The 16414-nt window shown below is 34.8% G+C and overlaps 1 protein-coding gene across 2 annotated transcripts in view; it reads left to right on the forward strand.

The window, feature by feature from the left end:
- CLINT1 (clathrin interactor 1) overlaps positions 1–16414 on the forward strand; it is a 59315-nt gene that overhangs the window by 15743 nt on the left and 27158 nt on the right. For both annotated transcript variants that reach the window (XM_003981309.6, XM_003981310.6), the window contains exons 2-3: positions 15275–15379; positions 15917–16013. In XM_003981309.6, the coding sequence (XP_003981358.1) occupies positions 15275–15379; positions 15917–16013 (202 nt within the window). The remainder of the gene's footprint in view (positions 1–15274; positions 15380–15916; positions 16014–16414) is intronic.

Consider the following 16414-nt stretch of genomic DNA (forward strand, 5'->3'; position numbering starts at 1 on the left):
GCCAACATGTCTTAACATTTTAAGTCTTTGCTAGCGGTTACTAAGTTAACTTTAGGGGATATAGCAAATTAACAAGTCTTTATGGCCATGCCTTCAGAAGACCTGAGATTGAAACTTTATTCCAGGATAGCTTCATTTCTTTTCTTTTTTTTTTTTTAAGTAGGCTCCACACCCAACATGTGGCTTGAACTCACGACTCTTGAGATCTAGTCGCAAGCTCTACTGACTGAGACGGCCAGGTGCCCCACCATGATGGCCTTTTTAAAAATTTTTTGAGAAAGTGATATTTCTCACGTCATTCTCTTTGTATATTTGTTGGTCAGAGATTGTTTATTTTAGCCCCCTCTGTTCGTATCTTAATCTCCGTTTGTTTGTTTGTTTCTTTGTTTGTTTTTGTCTTTGTCTTCCATCACCCTCTCTCTTACCAAGAGATTATAGATTTCATTTGTGTATTCACTGGTCAGTTATTAAATACCCATTTTATATGAGACATTCATGGTTAGGTACTAAGAGGGGAATAAAAATGCATAGTATATGCTATAGTCAGTTCTTGTTATTTGAGGTGCATAGGTTCTACTAGAGTCACCACAAAAACTGAATTAGCAAATGCCGAACCATTGTTCCCAGGTTAGATTCCTCTGGGCCTCTAGTCACATTTCATCATCCAGTCAGTGCATAACCATGTTTTGTGTCTGTTTCTGTATGAAGATGTCTCAATATACATACTGTTTTCAGTGACACTGAGCTCAGGGCCCAACAACACGTTACAAAGCTTATCTGACAGGTATTTTTTCTGTAAGGCACATTACAGCATACTTACACATAGAAACTCTAGACAGCACTTCAGCACCAGGCTTAGAGATCATTAAACAGCGAAATCACCAACAAAAAGCACAAAGATGTGAAAAATAATGGCATTGCATAAACCAGTGAACAGACACTTGTTTATGGCATGAGAACTAAAGGCAGAACATTGCCTTTTGGCCTCACCTGAGAATGTGCCCAACAGATGAGTCAAATCTTTCACTCCTTGCACATATTCACAAATGACCATGAAAGTGCTGTGAATATTGATTTTAGTCTTACAAAATTTTAGTAATGCTAAAATTTTAGTAGTGCTCATTTTAGTGAGCACATTCACAAATACAGAATCCTCAAATAAGGAAGATCAACTATACTTGTTTTTTAAAAACTTACAGTGTTTTAAGGGGGAATTAAGATATGTTCATACATAACTATTACATAGGGTACAATATAATTCATAAAAGTTATAAATGTAATGTTTATTTTACCATAGGAAGGGGAGGTTATGGGTTGGCAGGAATCAGGAGGACTTTACTTTTGCATCTTTGTTAAAAACTAGGTTTGAGTTTTACTGAAAGGAGATAATTCTGGGAGTGAACAGTTACTGAGGTAAGAAAGGGCATGTTTAAATTTCAGTTGTTATCCCGTAAAGGAAATAAAACAGAAGCAGTGGGAAGAAAGGCTAGGCAGGTAGATTGAAGCCAGATCAGGTAGGTCCTGAACACCAGAACTTTTTGAGTCAAAGGGAAGAAGCTATTTAACCTATTTGCTCAATTACTTAATATTATGGAACATCTGCTATCACCAAGTCTGTTACAGGCACTGGGGATCTTTAAAGTGAGAGACAGGGGTGCCTGGCTGGCTCAGTCAGTTAAGTGTCTGACTCTTGATTTCGGCTCAGATTATGATCTCATAGTTTGTGAGATCGAGCTCCGCGTCAGGCTCTGTGTTGACAACACAAGACTGCTTGGGATACTGTCTGTTTGTTTCTTTCTCTTTCTTTCTTTTTCTTTCTTTCTTTCTTTCTTTCTTTCTTTCTTTCTCTCTCTCTCTCTCTCTCTCTCCCTCTCCCTCTCTCTCTCTCTCTCTCCCTCTCTCTCTCCCCTTCTCTCTCTCCCTCTCTCTCTGCCCTCTGCTGCTCATGCTGTCTCTCTCTCAAAATAAATAAACTAAAAATTAAAAATAAAGATAGAGACAACTTGTGTCCTCTGGATGTTTTCAGTCCAGAGGGGGAGACAAGAAAACAAATGTGCCTGTTATAGTACACTAGTTTTAGTTTTAGTTCAAGAGCAGGGTGCTATGAAGAGCATATAGGCAGATCCCCAGAGTTAAAGGAAGGTTTCTTGGAGGAAGTGGCATTTAAACTAAACCCTGATGATAAGGTGAAGTGAGGCTGGTGACAGGGCTGGGTGGGTAGAGGACTTACAGACAGGAAACAATTCATGCAAAGGCCTTGAGGTGAGAATGATGGTGATGGGACTGAAAGAATAAATTGATATCCCACATGAAAGACTTTTTGTCATGTTAAGGAATTTGGACTTCATCTTGAAGGCTTCCAACGGAAGTCTTTGTTGGATTTAAAAAATGGGGGCTCAGTTACATAGGATTTGTATTTCAGCAAGAGTTCACTTTGGCTCCGGTCTGGTGGGAGATAGAGGAAAAGCAGAGACATTAGTTATAAGATTGTTGGCAATAATCTGGGTGGGAAATGGTCGTGACCCTGCGCTTAGGTAGTGGCAACGTGGGTAGGGAGAAGTAGATGGACATATTAGAGACACTTAGGAACCACCGTAGGTAGAAAAGTCCAGGAAAATGGACTTTTAATGCTGAATAGGAGGGGAGGGAAGTAATGAATTATGATGTTGAAGCCGTAACTCTGGATGGTACTGTCCACTGATAACACAAAGAGGAAAATACTTGGGGAAGGTGGTGATGAATTTGTGGTGGACCACATGGCCAACGGTAAATATATTAGGAAGCTGAATCTAGTCATGGTTTGAAGGATAAGTGGAGAACACACCCCAAATGGAGACATTGTTAAATGTTGGAGCCTAGACTAGAGATGTAGTCTCTGAGGGAAAAGGCTCCCAAAGATGACTCCAAACACCCAGCACCTGCATGCAGTCTGCCTGGCCTTACCATGTACCCTGCAGATCATGTTTCACCCTGAGAAATCGTGAAGCCGCCTGAATGTTGCTCCTTCTCAAATACATGAAAACTAATAATTTTATTGTTAAAAAGCATCTCTAATCTGGAAGAAGAAGAATTTTATCACCCCTTGGGACTTAATAAAGCTAATCTCATTTTGAGTATCTCATATACGTGTTTCATTGATCCTTGTGAAAAATGTTACCCCTGCATCGGGAGGGCCAGAAAAACAGCAGTAAGTGTGAGAGTTAGGGACTGTGAGAAGAGCCAATTCCTCTCTTTTCTTGAGCTCTTTGTGCTGTTTCTGTTCATTCAGTGATGTGTTATAAAATGTAAAATAAGTAAAACATGCAAGAAAAAAGGAAAGACGTTATTAAATGAGGATTGAGAACTTAAAGCTAAAAATAGAGAACTTTGAAGAGGTTGGAATAAAGTTTAAAAGTTTTTAAAAACTCAGTGGAAAAAAAGGGCCCAAAAGTAATACTGATGAGACTTAAAATAAACAAGATAGGAAACTGAAATCAACAGTAAAGATCAATCAAGGTTTTTTTTTTAATAGGTTAAAAATAAGTGAGATGTAAAGCAAGATAAAAGGCCTAAAACCAGCCGTCAGATAAGAATTTAAAAACATAAAAGGTTAAAAGGAAAAGCTATCCATTAAAAAAGAATATGAAATAACAGATACTAAAAACAAGAGTGGTAAGATGAAAGGTATAGACATTTTTGTGAGTCTAATATTAAGGGAAGTTTTAAAAAATAGTGTAAAAACCCCAACGTGGGTTTTTTGGAACACTTAGAAAATGCTCCAGGGAGAAGGAATGTTATCACCAAAATTTTGGGCATGTTTAATATGATCCCCTCTTTGAGATTCTCAAAGCATGTTAGAATATAGTCTGTGAGAAGTGCTGTAGTAATAAAATTGCCTTAGTTTTACATAACATCTCCAAAATCTTACCATGTTTCACAAAATACTAGAGTACTGTTTTAGAAGAAAGTAAAAATGGAAATCTTAAAAATTACAGAGATAGAGGATGAAGAAAAAATCAGCTGGAAGTAGAAAATAGAATTGGGTTGGGGCTAGCATTCCTACGGAATAGTCTCCAACACTGTTTTGCAGCTAGCCAAGAGAAGAAGGCAACTTGACACCCTTACCTCTGGTCCTTTATCCAAAGCGGGTCTTCAGAAAGCTTTTATCTGTGCAGATAGGGCACTGATATAACATAAAGAGGCTGCTGAGCCAAGAGAGTGGAAACTGATCCTCAGCAGAATTAAATCAGCTCAGCCATGGGACACTGCCCTAACAAGTGAAGAGAAGTTTTATACACAAGTGCTGTTTTTCTTTTCTTTAAAAGTGATCAATTTTTTTTCATCGTATAAATAAAATTGTAAACTAATGTGTCCCCGTCCACATACAGTTTTTCACGTTTTTTTTTTCCTTCTAGATTTTGTCCACATGTACATGTGTTTTTATATAGTTGATAGTAGTTACTGTTCATCAGATTTGTGTTGTGGGAGCTGTTTTTCTATGGCAGTGAAAGGAAACGAATTTTCTAGTGTGTAGCCTCTGCCTGTTTGATTGCTATATTGTCCCATGTACCATTGCTGCCACGTTTTAGAAACAACTTATCTTACTTTCCTGAACCACATAACAAATACCTTCTTTTGCCAGCCATAGAACATCCCTTCCCCAAATCTTAATTGGCACCAGAAAATTTCTCTGGAAAAAAAATAACTCTTTAGCATCATGGGACTAGCCAGTGGTTGGGACAGCTTTTTTTAAGCTTGTCACCTGCTACCCAGCTCATGGTAGCAGCAGCACCTATGCTAGAGGGAGAGTAGAAGGGTTTCTACATAAACCATCAAGATCCATGAACATCCAGACATTTCTTCGTTTAATGATTTGTGCTCTTGCAAAGGAAGCAGGATATAGAAACCAGGTATTGTGGCCCTTCTAAAATGCTTTCTTCAGACAGCCACCTCATGGAATGAATTATATGACCTTATTTTGGGCATTTTGAAAGCTCAGAATTCTGCAGTTTCTGATAATGCTAGATAATTTCCCTTCTTATAATAGTTTAAAAGTCTTTGTTTTTGCTTTAATTTTGCTTTGGGATGTGCAACTCCATCAGTAGATGTGAATGAGTTTAGTGAATCCAAAAAAAGGGACTTTTTATTTATTTGATCAGATGATGTCAGGTTACCACTAAAAAAGAAATTGCTACTTTATGTAAAATAAAACTGTAGCTCAAGATTAGTAAGAATAAACTTCAAAATAAAAACTCTGTTAAGCATAAAATAGTTGTTCTCTGCCAGGGCTTGCATTAATAGTATTACTACTGTAATATTATATTATTAGTATTATTAGTGTTACTAATTTCTTAGTAATACTCATTTCCAGGTCTTTGGCCACTTCTTAATAATAATTGTTTTTGCCTTGCCTATATACTTAACATTTTCAAGATCTTCATTTCAGTATCTATGCTTTGGGTCAGATAGGCTGCTAGTTACCATGACTGTAAAGTTCTGCAACAATGAATGAGATGTAAGTAATAAGAATTAGTTTACTCTAAGGGACCATATAAAGAATATCTTCAAACTAAAAATAAATATTGGCAGAAAAATGACCATGTGTGCTAAATGGTACCCTTAACCATTTTATTTAATCTCTGTTATACATAGGAACTGTCTTTCAGATGAGGAAACTTGAGACATAGAGTGGTTGATTTGTCCAGGAGTCCGTGACAAAATTCAGGCCATATTAATCTCTAATTATTGGTCAATTAATGTACATATTACTTTGCTTTCCTACAAAATAGCCATAAAAGATGAAGCAGATTATGAAAATACATAAATTTGCAGTATTTTCCTTTAGGGTGGGCTTGTGTTTGGAACAGTTCCTAGAGCCCAGGCCCATTTTAAATGTTTGGAAATGGGTTGCTATCAAACAGGTTATTTTATTTCATATTGCTAACCACTGAAGTTGTAAGGAAGGGGAAATAATTTTATAGTTTCTTCCTCCCACAGGTCATAATTTAGTTGTGGACATCAGGATGTTTTTCTTGGCTTATCTCATTCATGTAATTTTTTTTGCACATCTGTTACATAAATTACTAAAACTCTTTCCTTGAAAAATTGCCAGTTTAAGTCACACTTAATAGTGATCAAGAGGTCGGTAACTTTTGGAAAAAAGAATTCAATGACAGACTTCGAGGGGCAGAAATCCAACTACCATCCTTGTTTAAGTATTTTTTGTTTTGGATCAATTCCTTAATTTTTTGAGTCGTTGGAATAATTATGTGTGGCTTCTAATCTTTCCCTGAAGACTTTATGTTGGACTATAAACATTTAACATATAAACTTCTATATAGAAAAGTATTTTAGTCATTGCTTCCATAAGTTTGTATCTTTTAGTGATCAATTTATATATACATTCTAATCTGGCACATAGTTTGGCATGAGAAACTAAACTTGGAGTATTGACTTCTTTAAGGCTTACCGATTTTATGTAACCTTTCCTAACCCTGAATTCTACATAAACCGCAAAATAATGATTTTCTGTGGGGTTTTTTTTTGTTTTTTGGAAAAAAGTTCATAAGACATTACTTCTGCTAGTTGCATTTTAGAACAGCTTTATTATACTTAAGTGATAAACATATCAGTTGTTAGAAATCTCAGATATTTTAGATGTAAGTTGTTAGTTTGGGCTCATGTAAACTGATATTGAGTCAGTACTGGAAATTTTCCTGGAATGTTAGGTAAACTCTTCCTTAAGCAAGGGACCAACTATTTATTTAACGCACAACTTGAAATTATATGGATTTGGAATGCTAGGTTTTAAGCTTGAAATCTTTAGATAATGATATCATTTGGAGTACTAATAATCTGTAATGGGTATATTTAGAGATTAGAAAATATGTGATAAATCGGTTAATGTCAGTTACTGATAAAAGTTCTTAAATATTTTTTTGTATTACATTTCCTACTGTGTAACCATCCTCCTTTCTAAAATGTAGTAGATTTTTGGGGCGCCTGGGTGGCTCAGTCGGTTAAGCGTCCGACTTCGGCTCAGGTCACAATCTCACAGTTCGTGGGTTCGAGCCCCGCGTCGGGCTCTGTGTGGACAGCTCAGAGCCTGGAGCCTGTTTCAGATTCTGTGTCTCCCTCTCTCTCACCCTCCCCCCATTCATGCTCTGTCTCTCTCTGTCTCAAAAATAAATGTTAAAATAAATAAATAAATAAATAAATAAATAAATAAATAAATAAATAAATAAATAAATAAATAAATAAAATGTAGTAGATTTTTGTTCAGTTTTGACTTTGTAAAACAGATCTAGATTTGTTAACAGGAAATAATGTACAATTTTATTATGATCCAAATCTGATTTGCAGCTGTGGGGACAAGTCACTTAGCCAAGCCTTTCATTGGCATCCACTGGGCAGCTCCGCTTCGTTATGTTACAGCTCTGGGGCTGTTGTAACTTAATTTCTTTGTGAACAACAAATCAAGAAAGCCAACCTCCAGTACTGGTAGTGAATGTGACAGAGCCTGAGAAAATTATTATTAACAGAAAATAGTAGCTTTACAAAGGGTATTTAGAGAAGAACACATTGGGTTTGGTAGTACCTTGGATTAATGACACAATCAAATCATACAGAATCACTAAAAAAAAAAAATAAAATTATGAAAAGTGTTCTGCCATGCATAAGTTTCCTACCTAAGAAAGAAAACTTGATGACTCTAACTATTTTTACCATGTGTTGGGGAAGTATAATAAGTACAGGATACTTTAAAGTCTTGATCAAATCTGGGAGATTGTCAGGAGTCTGTACAACCATTTTTGTCTTTGTAATTTTTCAACATTTATTTATTTTTTTTGGGACAGAGAGAGACAGAGCATGAACGGGGGAAGGGCAGAGAGAGAGGGAGACACAGAATCGGAAACAGGCTCCAGGCTCTGAGCCAACAGCCCAGAGCCTGACGCGGGGCTCGAACTACGGACCGCGAGATCGTGACCTGGCTGAAGTCGGACGCTTAACCGACTGCGCCACCCAGGCGCCCCTGTCTTTGTAATTTTTAAGATAAAGGTTTTCTGTTAATCGTTCATGAATGTTAGAGGTTTGTTCTTAGTCATTTCTACGTGCAGAATATGTTCAGTGTTTAATTTGTTCCCCATTGTCCTCTGCAAAAAAACTGAAAATATACTTTTTATATCTTTTTATTTTTCTACTATATCTGTAAATAGTACAAACACAGCCTAAAGTTTTGAGTTAAGATTACAAGAATACCGAGCCATATTAATCAACAATGTTCAGTAATAGGAAAACATCAGGGGTGGTTAAATTTTGGACTCCCAATTCTCCATCCCCATGGACTAAACTATTACTGGAATTGAAGGCCAGCATCAATCAGAATGGATCAAAGAATTTGTTAGTAGTATGGTGGAAGAATAGCTTTTGCCTTAGAAAAGACTAGATACACCTTAATTTTCTTACATCTTAAAACAATTAGAATTTCAGTTAGAGTTACATCAGCTAGAGGTGCTTTTCTCTTGTCATATGTGGGGAATGAACAACTGAAGTGGTGTTTTTGAACGTTAATACATTTTCTGTGGTTTTCATGTCGTAAGCAGGCAGCTTGTGTTTGGACTTCAGCAGTTTTTCTGTCTGTACTGTTTTTAAAATGTTTTAGGTATCCAGTTATAGTATCTAACTTGATCTTTGAGTATCCAGAATATTCTAAAAGTAGAAGCTTTAAAAAGAACTATGGGAGTCCCCTCCTCCCTCAGTAAAACCTGGCAGTAAACTGTTCTTTAATATTTATTTGGTGTTAATTTTTTTTTACTGTGATAGCTAAAGCATGAAGTATAGTATTTCAGTGCAAATTCTTGATGGTTATTTTAAAAAGCAGAAAGTCTCATGTTTCAGCATTTAGTATTTTAATGTTCCCTCTTGAAAAGTAAAGAGGAAAACAGAAGGTACATAATCCAGCATAGTCCTCTGTGTAAATAGGTGAAGTCATAAATAATATGCACATGAGCATCCCACATATTTATGATATAAATAGATTGAAATAGGGTGTATGTTTTTTAAATAACCAGGTTATTCTTCTGAAGTCTTGTTACTACAGAAGAATGGATAAGAGAGCCTGAGATTTTAGAGGTCTTCAATTGCAGTTTTTCCCTATTCAAAATGTTTTTTTTTTTACCTTGCTTTTAAGAGTATTTGTGTTTAAGAGGGAGAGGAATACATTGGTTTCCTCCTTTCCACTTGGATAGTTCATTATTTAATATTTAGTAAAACCAAAGAAAATATAATTTCCATAACTGGGAATATATTTCTTTAAAGATTAATTCAGCATTTCTTTTAGTAGCACAGTTTGTGATGTCATCTTAATTTATTAACTAACAAGCTTTTTCTTTTAGGTCGGATGGTATTACTAATTCTCTGATTTTAGGGCATTGTGGTATAATATGGGCTTTAGAATTAGAAAACCCAGCAGTTTAAACATCAGCTGCTTACTAGTCTTGTGATGAAACAAGTGAGCTTATTTAATTTCTCTACCAAGGAGTTGCTATTAAATATTATTATATTTCTATTAAATATTGCTATAATACTGTTATTATATTGCTATTAAATATATTATATTAAATATACTTTTCCTCTCTACTCACTCATTTTCTTTCTGTTTGGTAGAAGGGGCCACTGCTGCTAATGACAGCATGGCAGCACTAGAGAGAAAGTGGCCAGCAGTAGGTTTGTTGTATTTGTTTTTTTCTCTACTTTCCAATATTTATTATATTAGTTTTCTTCTGGTGTGGAGGAAACACCGTAATTTATTCCTTATATTAGCACTGTAGGTATTTTATAACTAAGATACTTTATAATCAAATATAATAATATTTGCTTTAGCAATATTAATTCTACTGAACCAGTCCTTTTGTTAAGACATTTTTCGGGACACCTGGGTGGCTCAGTCATTTAAGCGTCTGACTTCGGCTCAGGTCATGATCTCACAGTTCATCAATTCGAGCCCCATATTGGGCTCTGTGCTAACAGCTCAGAGCCTGGAGCCTACAGCCTGCTTCTGAGTCTGTGTCGCCCTCCCTGTCTCTCTGCCCTTCTCCTGCTCACGCTATGTCTCTCTCCCTCTCTCAAAAATAAATAAATCTTAAAAAAATTTTTAAAAAGACATTTTTCATTGCTTTGTATTTTACTTTCAGGTCAAGAAAATACTTTTTTTCCCCATGGGTAGCAAATATCCAGCCAAGTAGATGAATCAGTTTTTCCACCTCCCCACACCATTTCTGTACAGCCTCAGATTTTCTGCTGACAATGAAAGTTATGTATTTGTTGAATTTAGAAGTGGTAGACTTCTTGGTTGTTGATCATAAATATGATTCTGTTCACAGGATTGTAATTACCATGTACTTGGTTTTAGAATGAGTATTGAACCTATAAAATGTTTAGCTTGCAAATAAGGGTAATGTGGTAAAGGTGGTCCCCTGATGAAAACTGAATATCAAATGGTCTATATCACACTTTTAGAGCAAGTATTCTTAAAACTATTTTCCTAATGTTTTGGCCAGAAGCTTAAAAAAAAAAAAAAAAAAGGAACAAGTATTAAAAGAAGGAATTTGTTACCTGAGAAAACTTTCTTTTTCAGTGTTTATTTTATGGGTGTTTTATTATTTTTAAAAAGTTATTTAAAGATTGATACTTTATTAATGGGAGCATAATAGTTTTACCTGTGTCATAAAAGTATCTTCTGAAATCTTTGTGGCATTGAGATTAAGAGGTGAGTTTTTAGTGTAAGTTTTAATGTTCAAGAATTATTCTTTCCTAAAAGAGTTTCTTAAAAACATGTTAAATTTTTTTTTTTCCTTTTATTTATTTTTGAGACGGAGAGAGACAGGGCATGAATGGGGGAGGGTCAGAGAGAGAGAAGGAGGCACAGAATCTGAAGCAGGCTCCAGACTCTGAGCTGTCAGCACAGAGCCCGACGCGGGGCTCGAACTCACGAACTGCAAGATCATGACCTGAGCCGAAGTCGGACGCTTAACCGACTGAGCCACCCAGGCACCCCAAAAACATGTTAATTTTAACATTAGGTACTTAAATTGATCCCTGTAGTTTTACACATATAGCACTTGGTATACATATTTTAGTATGTATACATATACATTAGTTACTAGTTTGCTGCACTTATTAGCCTGATAAAAAGATGTTGGAAGTACAAATAATACATATGTGGGCTACCATGATGCTTATTTGCTGATGAAAGTTAAAAGGTTGCTAATGATGATACTGTACTTGATTTCTATTTTTAATGGCATTTAAAAATTTTTCCTTGGTTAAAGTTCATGGGAGGAAATTTGGAAAATACAGGAAAGTATAAAGAAAGAAATACTGTTATTTAAAACCATTACTTTGAATGTTGTGTCTCTGTCTCTTGCTGCCTGTTTTCCTGTTAGTGAGACTCTCTCTAAGTGTGGATGTATGTGTGCATGCATAGAATAAAATACAAATTTAAAGGTCTAAGAGAAAATATTGCTAAATATTTTCCTGATCTCAGAGTGAATGAAGGCTTTATATAGTAAGTTTAAAACAAAAAGGAGAAAACATGAAAAATATGACTTTTTTTTAAAGGAGGTAAAATTAAAAGGACAAGCTGGGAAAAAATACTTTCTACTGCATCAGTCTGTTTCAGTTTCCTTATTCCTTTGCTGGTAGTTAGAACTGAATTGTACCTAAGCTTTACCTTTTCTCTTGGTATATAGTTTTGTTTTAACAAAGCATATTCCTGAACTTTTGACAGGAAAATATATCCATAAGAACTATTCAAATGTTTTCTTGTCAGTTATTTTACTGATTATTCTTAATGCAGATTAGAAGAAGCATTGGCCATCTATAAGTAAAAGTCCCACGTTAGCTCACTTTCAACCAATCTTGCCTCTAAAACCTGTTCCCAAACTGTTACTAAGTAAAATAATTTGGTATTCTATCAGTAGTGAGCAGTGCAATAAACAGAAAATGAGGAATAAAGAACAGAGCCAAATGAACACTAATAATTTACAAATTGAATAGTCAGCCCTTGAATAATTGAACATTGGCCATGTGAATACAGTCACAGAAGTATGTGTACAGAAGTTGAGGGCAGTAACTTTTAGTCTTTGGCATTAAAGATCCAATGAGTGAGTGGTGCTGGGTTGTCAAGGGTTAAGTACTCTCACTGGGTCTCCCTTAGTCCTGTCCTGCCTGTTAGGGTGTTGTGAGGGGCAAATGTGAAAGCATGAAAAGGACTGTAGATGCAGTGAAGTCTTACTGATAACAAACAATAATGAGTGTGGTTCAATACTGCTTTAAGGTAAAATCTTCAGAACATGAGCAGATTCTTAATATTCTTCACTTTTTGGTTATTTCATGGTAATTTCCTAGAATTTTACTTGCAGAACACATCCTAGACCTTTGTCTGAATTTGGTGCTTTAAAAAACTGTTGAGAGAGCCCCCTCTAGTGTCTGAATTATCCATTCTTAAAACATTTTTGTCAATCATAGGAAGTTTTAAGAATTAAACTAGCTATTTTTTCCTTTCACATCTGGATGTAATTTCTTTTTAACTTTTTTTTTTTGGTGGGGGTTGGGAAGAGGTTATTTTCCTTTTTAAAAAAGGTCACTGGAATTATGGGTAGGGTGTGGATTGAGGGCAACTGAAAACATGGGAAAGGAAGGATCAAAATGCCATTTCTACCTTTTTAGAAATAGTTGTTTTTAAATGACCTGGAGTAAGGCCAAACTATACAGTAGTGTGTTGTTTTGTTTTAGTTTACATTTGTTTCTGAATTAGGTGCAGCTTAAAAATACTTTATTTTGGAATTCTTTATAGCCAGCGGATCTCATCTTCAGAGTTCTTTGCAGTTTCTGAAAGCAACAGTTTCACTGGAAAAATGGCTTTAAAATAGAGCCATTCTCTTCATGGAAGTGTTCTAACTTTATTATTTTTTGTTATTGTTGCCATATTTTGTGGATGTACTTTGTGTACTTTGTAACTATATTGTAAGTGTGTTTTAATGGTAAGTTGTCATTTTATATAGTTCCCATTGTTTTTCAACCAAGGAAATAAGGAGATTCTTAAATTATTGGCTGTCTGCCACCTCTTCCTGTAAACACACAGCACTCAAACACACAGGCCTTCAGCTAAGAATCTTGTGAAGGGTTAGAGAAACAGGACCTTTCTCATTTGACCCATGGGCTTTTGTAGCTTGAACAAGGAAAGTAGTGTTCTGAAAGCTACAGCATTTATGAAGGCTCTAGTAAAAATATTTCATGTGCATGGACTAGAGATTAACTCCTTTCATCTTGTTCTCTTGAAATTAAACAATGCAAACAGATTTTAAGTGCATTCTTGCTAATGAAATGCTTGGGTGAATTATAATCCTAATTGCTATTGTTCATTCCCACAGCTGCATGTTGACACTTATAACTGCCTAAGCCACGCATTCTTCAGCCAGTAGGATAAACAAAAGCATTTTGAAATCCATCATTTTGTGGCATCTTAAATTGCAAATCTGTCATTGACTGCCTTGATTTTATTTTGTTTCCATTGTTGAAAAAAATTGGAAAAAATGTTACTCCTTTGTATCTATACATAAAATTATTGTCAAGAGGATCATTACTGGGTTTTTAGGAAAATTCATTCATTAATCGTCTCAGTTGGTAAAGGAGGCATTGGAAACTATGTCCCAGGGAAACAATTTATACTTATGTTGTCAAACTAGTTGATACTTTAGGAGGCAGCTTTCGCCAAGATTTGAAAGTGATAGGATTTCACTGTCCTTCCTTAGTAGAACAGTATTCTGAATGTAAATCTAGAAGCCAAATTTATTCTGTGATTTGGCAAGTTATATATGTGTAATGGTCCCTTTCAAATTTTACCCCAAACCATTTATTAGTCTTTTTTTTTAAGTAAAGAAAGAGAAAGGTTTGCAATGAATTTGAAATTTGTATTTCTTTATATTTGAGAAACAGATTTGAATACAAATTATATCCATACCTTCCTTCCTTTAAAAAATAGAACTTTCTGGTAACTGAAAAACCATACAGCAAGAGTGAGATGTATGGAAGTCATAGCTACCAAATTCTGATTTTTCTGTATTTCTAAGGCTTGATTTTAAGTGAAAGATTTGAATGATCGTATTCATAGGCATCTGTTACAATAATTGCTCAGTAATAATTGGAGTTTTAGATGTCAAATGGATACTACTATAGTTTGTCACTTTTTCACAGTATTTCTTTCTCAGAGTGTCATTGAATTCTTAAATCCATATGAGTATGTAAATTCTATTTTAATAACCAAACATTTTGCTATCTTTTATCTTAAGGGACTCTTTTCAAAGTCCTTTCTTATAAAAATATTAAGTAATATTTTTATTACTCCTAATAGGTGTTTATTATCTTTCTTAATAATAATGACAGCTGGCCTGTATTGAGCAATTTCTGTGTGTCAGGCACTATGCTACTAATAGATTTCATTTGAGATGCCACCCTTTTAGGTAGTATTCTTTCTTACTCCCATTTTGCATTTGAGGAAACTAAAATTAAGATAATTAGAATAATTTTGCTAAAAGTCACAAAGTAACTGAAGTCAGATCTTTCTGATTCCTAGAACCCATGTTCTTCATCACTGTTGAAGGCTTAAGTGAAAGTTAAATGTTATACAGACTCCTGATGGAATATTATGTAGCCATCAAGAGTGAGGGTTATGGTGACTAGTGACACGGAAAACCTATATGATGTAATAAGTGAAAAGAGACCAAGGGATTACAGTTTAAATGTTCATAGTGATTGTAAACATTTTTAATGTTACCTTTGGCTTGTCATTGCTTCTTGAAAATGCAATATAAATAATGTGTAGCTCTTCTGTAATTTTGCTGATTAATTTACAGAAATTCTGTAAGGAAACAAGAGTGCATGTAAACTAGATCTGGTTAGGAAACAAATTAGTTTTATAATAGACTCTAGTGTGTTCAATTTCCTTTTTAATTTGACCCAAAGCCATTTTTTTGCTGGACTTAGGCCAGCTCTAATGTAATCAGTCTCTCATCTGTTTTCTGGAAGGCTAATGGAATAGTAAAATTTTCTTAAATATAACTTAAATGTGCTGTATAGTACTCTCGAAGTAGCTTATGCACAAAAGATGTTTTCTTTCCCACCCTGTAGAGGTATCTCATTAGGACACCCAGTAGTGTCATTATTAAGTTTTCATGTGTTTCTCAGTTTTGATGCTAATCTTTGTGTGTGTGCGTGCGTTTTTTTTCCTCTGCAGCACCAATGTGGTTATGAATTATTCAGAGATCGAGTCTAAGGTTCGAGAAGCAACGAATGACGATCCTTGGGGACCTTCTGGGCAACTCATGGGAGAGATTGCCAAGTAAGTGATAATTTGACTCAGCAGTGCAGAAAGAATCCAACTATCTTTACATAGAAATATGAAATTTGCTTTCAGTTTTAAACAGTTTAGCTGCCAGACAAATTCTGCATAATCATTCAGATATTAGTGGAGGAAGTTCTACACACAGTCCATTTCCCCTTAAAAATTAGCTCAAAAAAGTAAAACTATTTTTCAGTGAAGTTTAGAGACTTACGTAGCTTATCATAGAATTTTGACAAATGTGTATAAAATAACTTGAAATAAAGTTAGGAAAATTTTTTTTGATGAGCATCTCGACCAGTATGCTGGTAAATAAAGGGCTTGTAAAAGATGATATTAATTAGTGGGGCTTACACACGTGCTAGATATTACACAGACCATGAGAAAAATATTTTTATGGAAGCATATCTAAATGTTTTGAATTAAGCTTATATTTTTTAAGCTTTTTGGCAAAGCACAGTAACTTAGAACAAGCATGCCATCTACTGTCAAAATTAATGTATTACAGAGTCTTGAGGAAAATTATTCTTTTTTCAGGGCTACATTTATGTATGAACAATTTCCCGAACTTATGAACATGCTTTGGTCACGAATGTTAAAAGACAACAAAAAAAATTGGAGAAGAGTTTATAAGGTATGGGCATCAGTTTTTATTATTTGACATGTTGGAAACAAATGCTTGAAATTTTAACGTATACATACATAAGTGGTTATGAAGAACATTAAATCCCAGAATAGAATATTCTTACACAGATGGAAGAAGTAGATTTGCTACTTGTGTTCTGTTTTCTCGTCACCATAAACAGCTATTCTGAATCTAAAATGTTTAAAATTAATATAAATAATACTTCTAAATATTTTAATATTATTAAAATTTTTCTTGCTTAAAATATATTTGTGCATGTCAAAGTAATGAATCTGCAGTTGGATGCATATTTAGTGTATGAGCGATTAAAACGAAAACCAGTCTATTATGTTTTCTCATCTCTACATAAAAATTTGCTTAATTTATAATAGTATTAACACCGCCACACC

Source organism: Felis catus, chromosome A1 (genome assembly GCF_018350175.1).
Source record: "Felis catus isolate Fca126 chromosome A1, F.catus_Fca126_mat1.0, whole genome shotgun sequence".
Taxonomy (NCBI): domain Eukaryota; kingdom Metazoa; phylum Chordata; class Mammalia; order Carnivora; family Felidae; genus Felis; species Felis catus.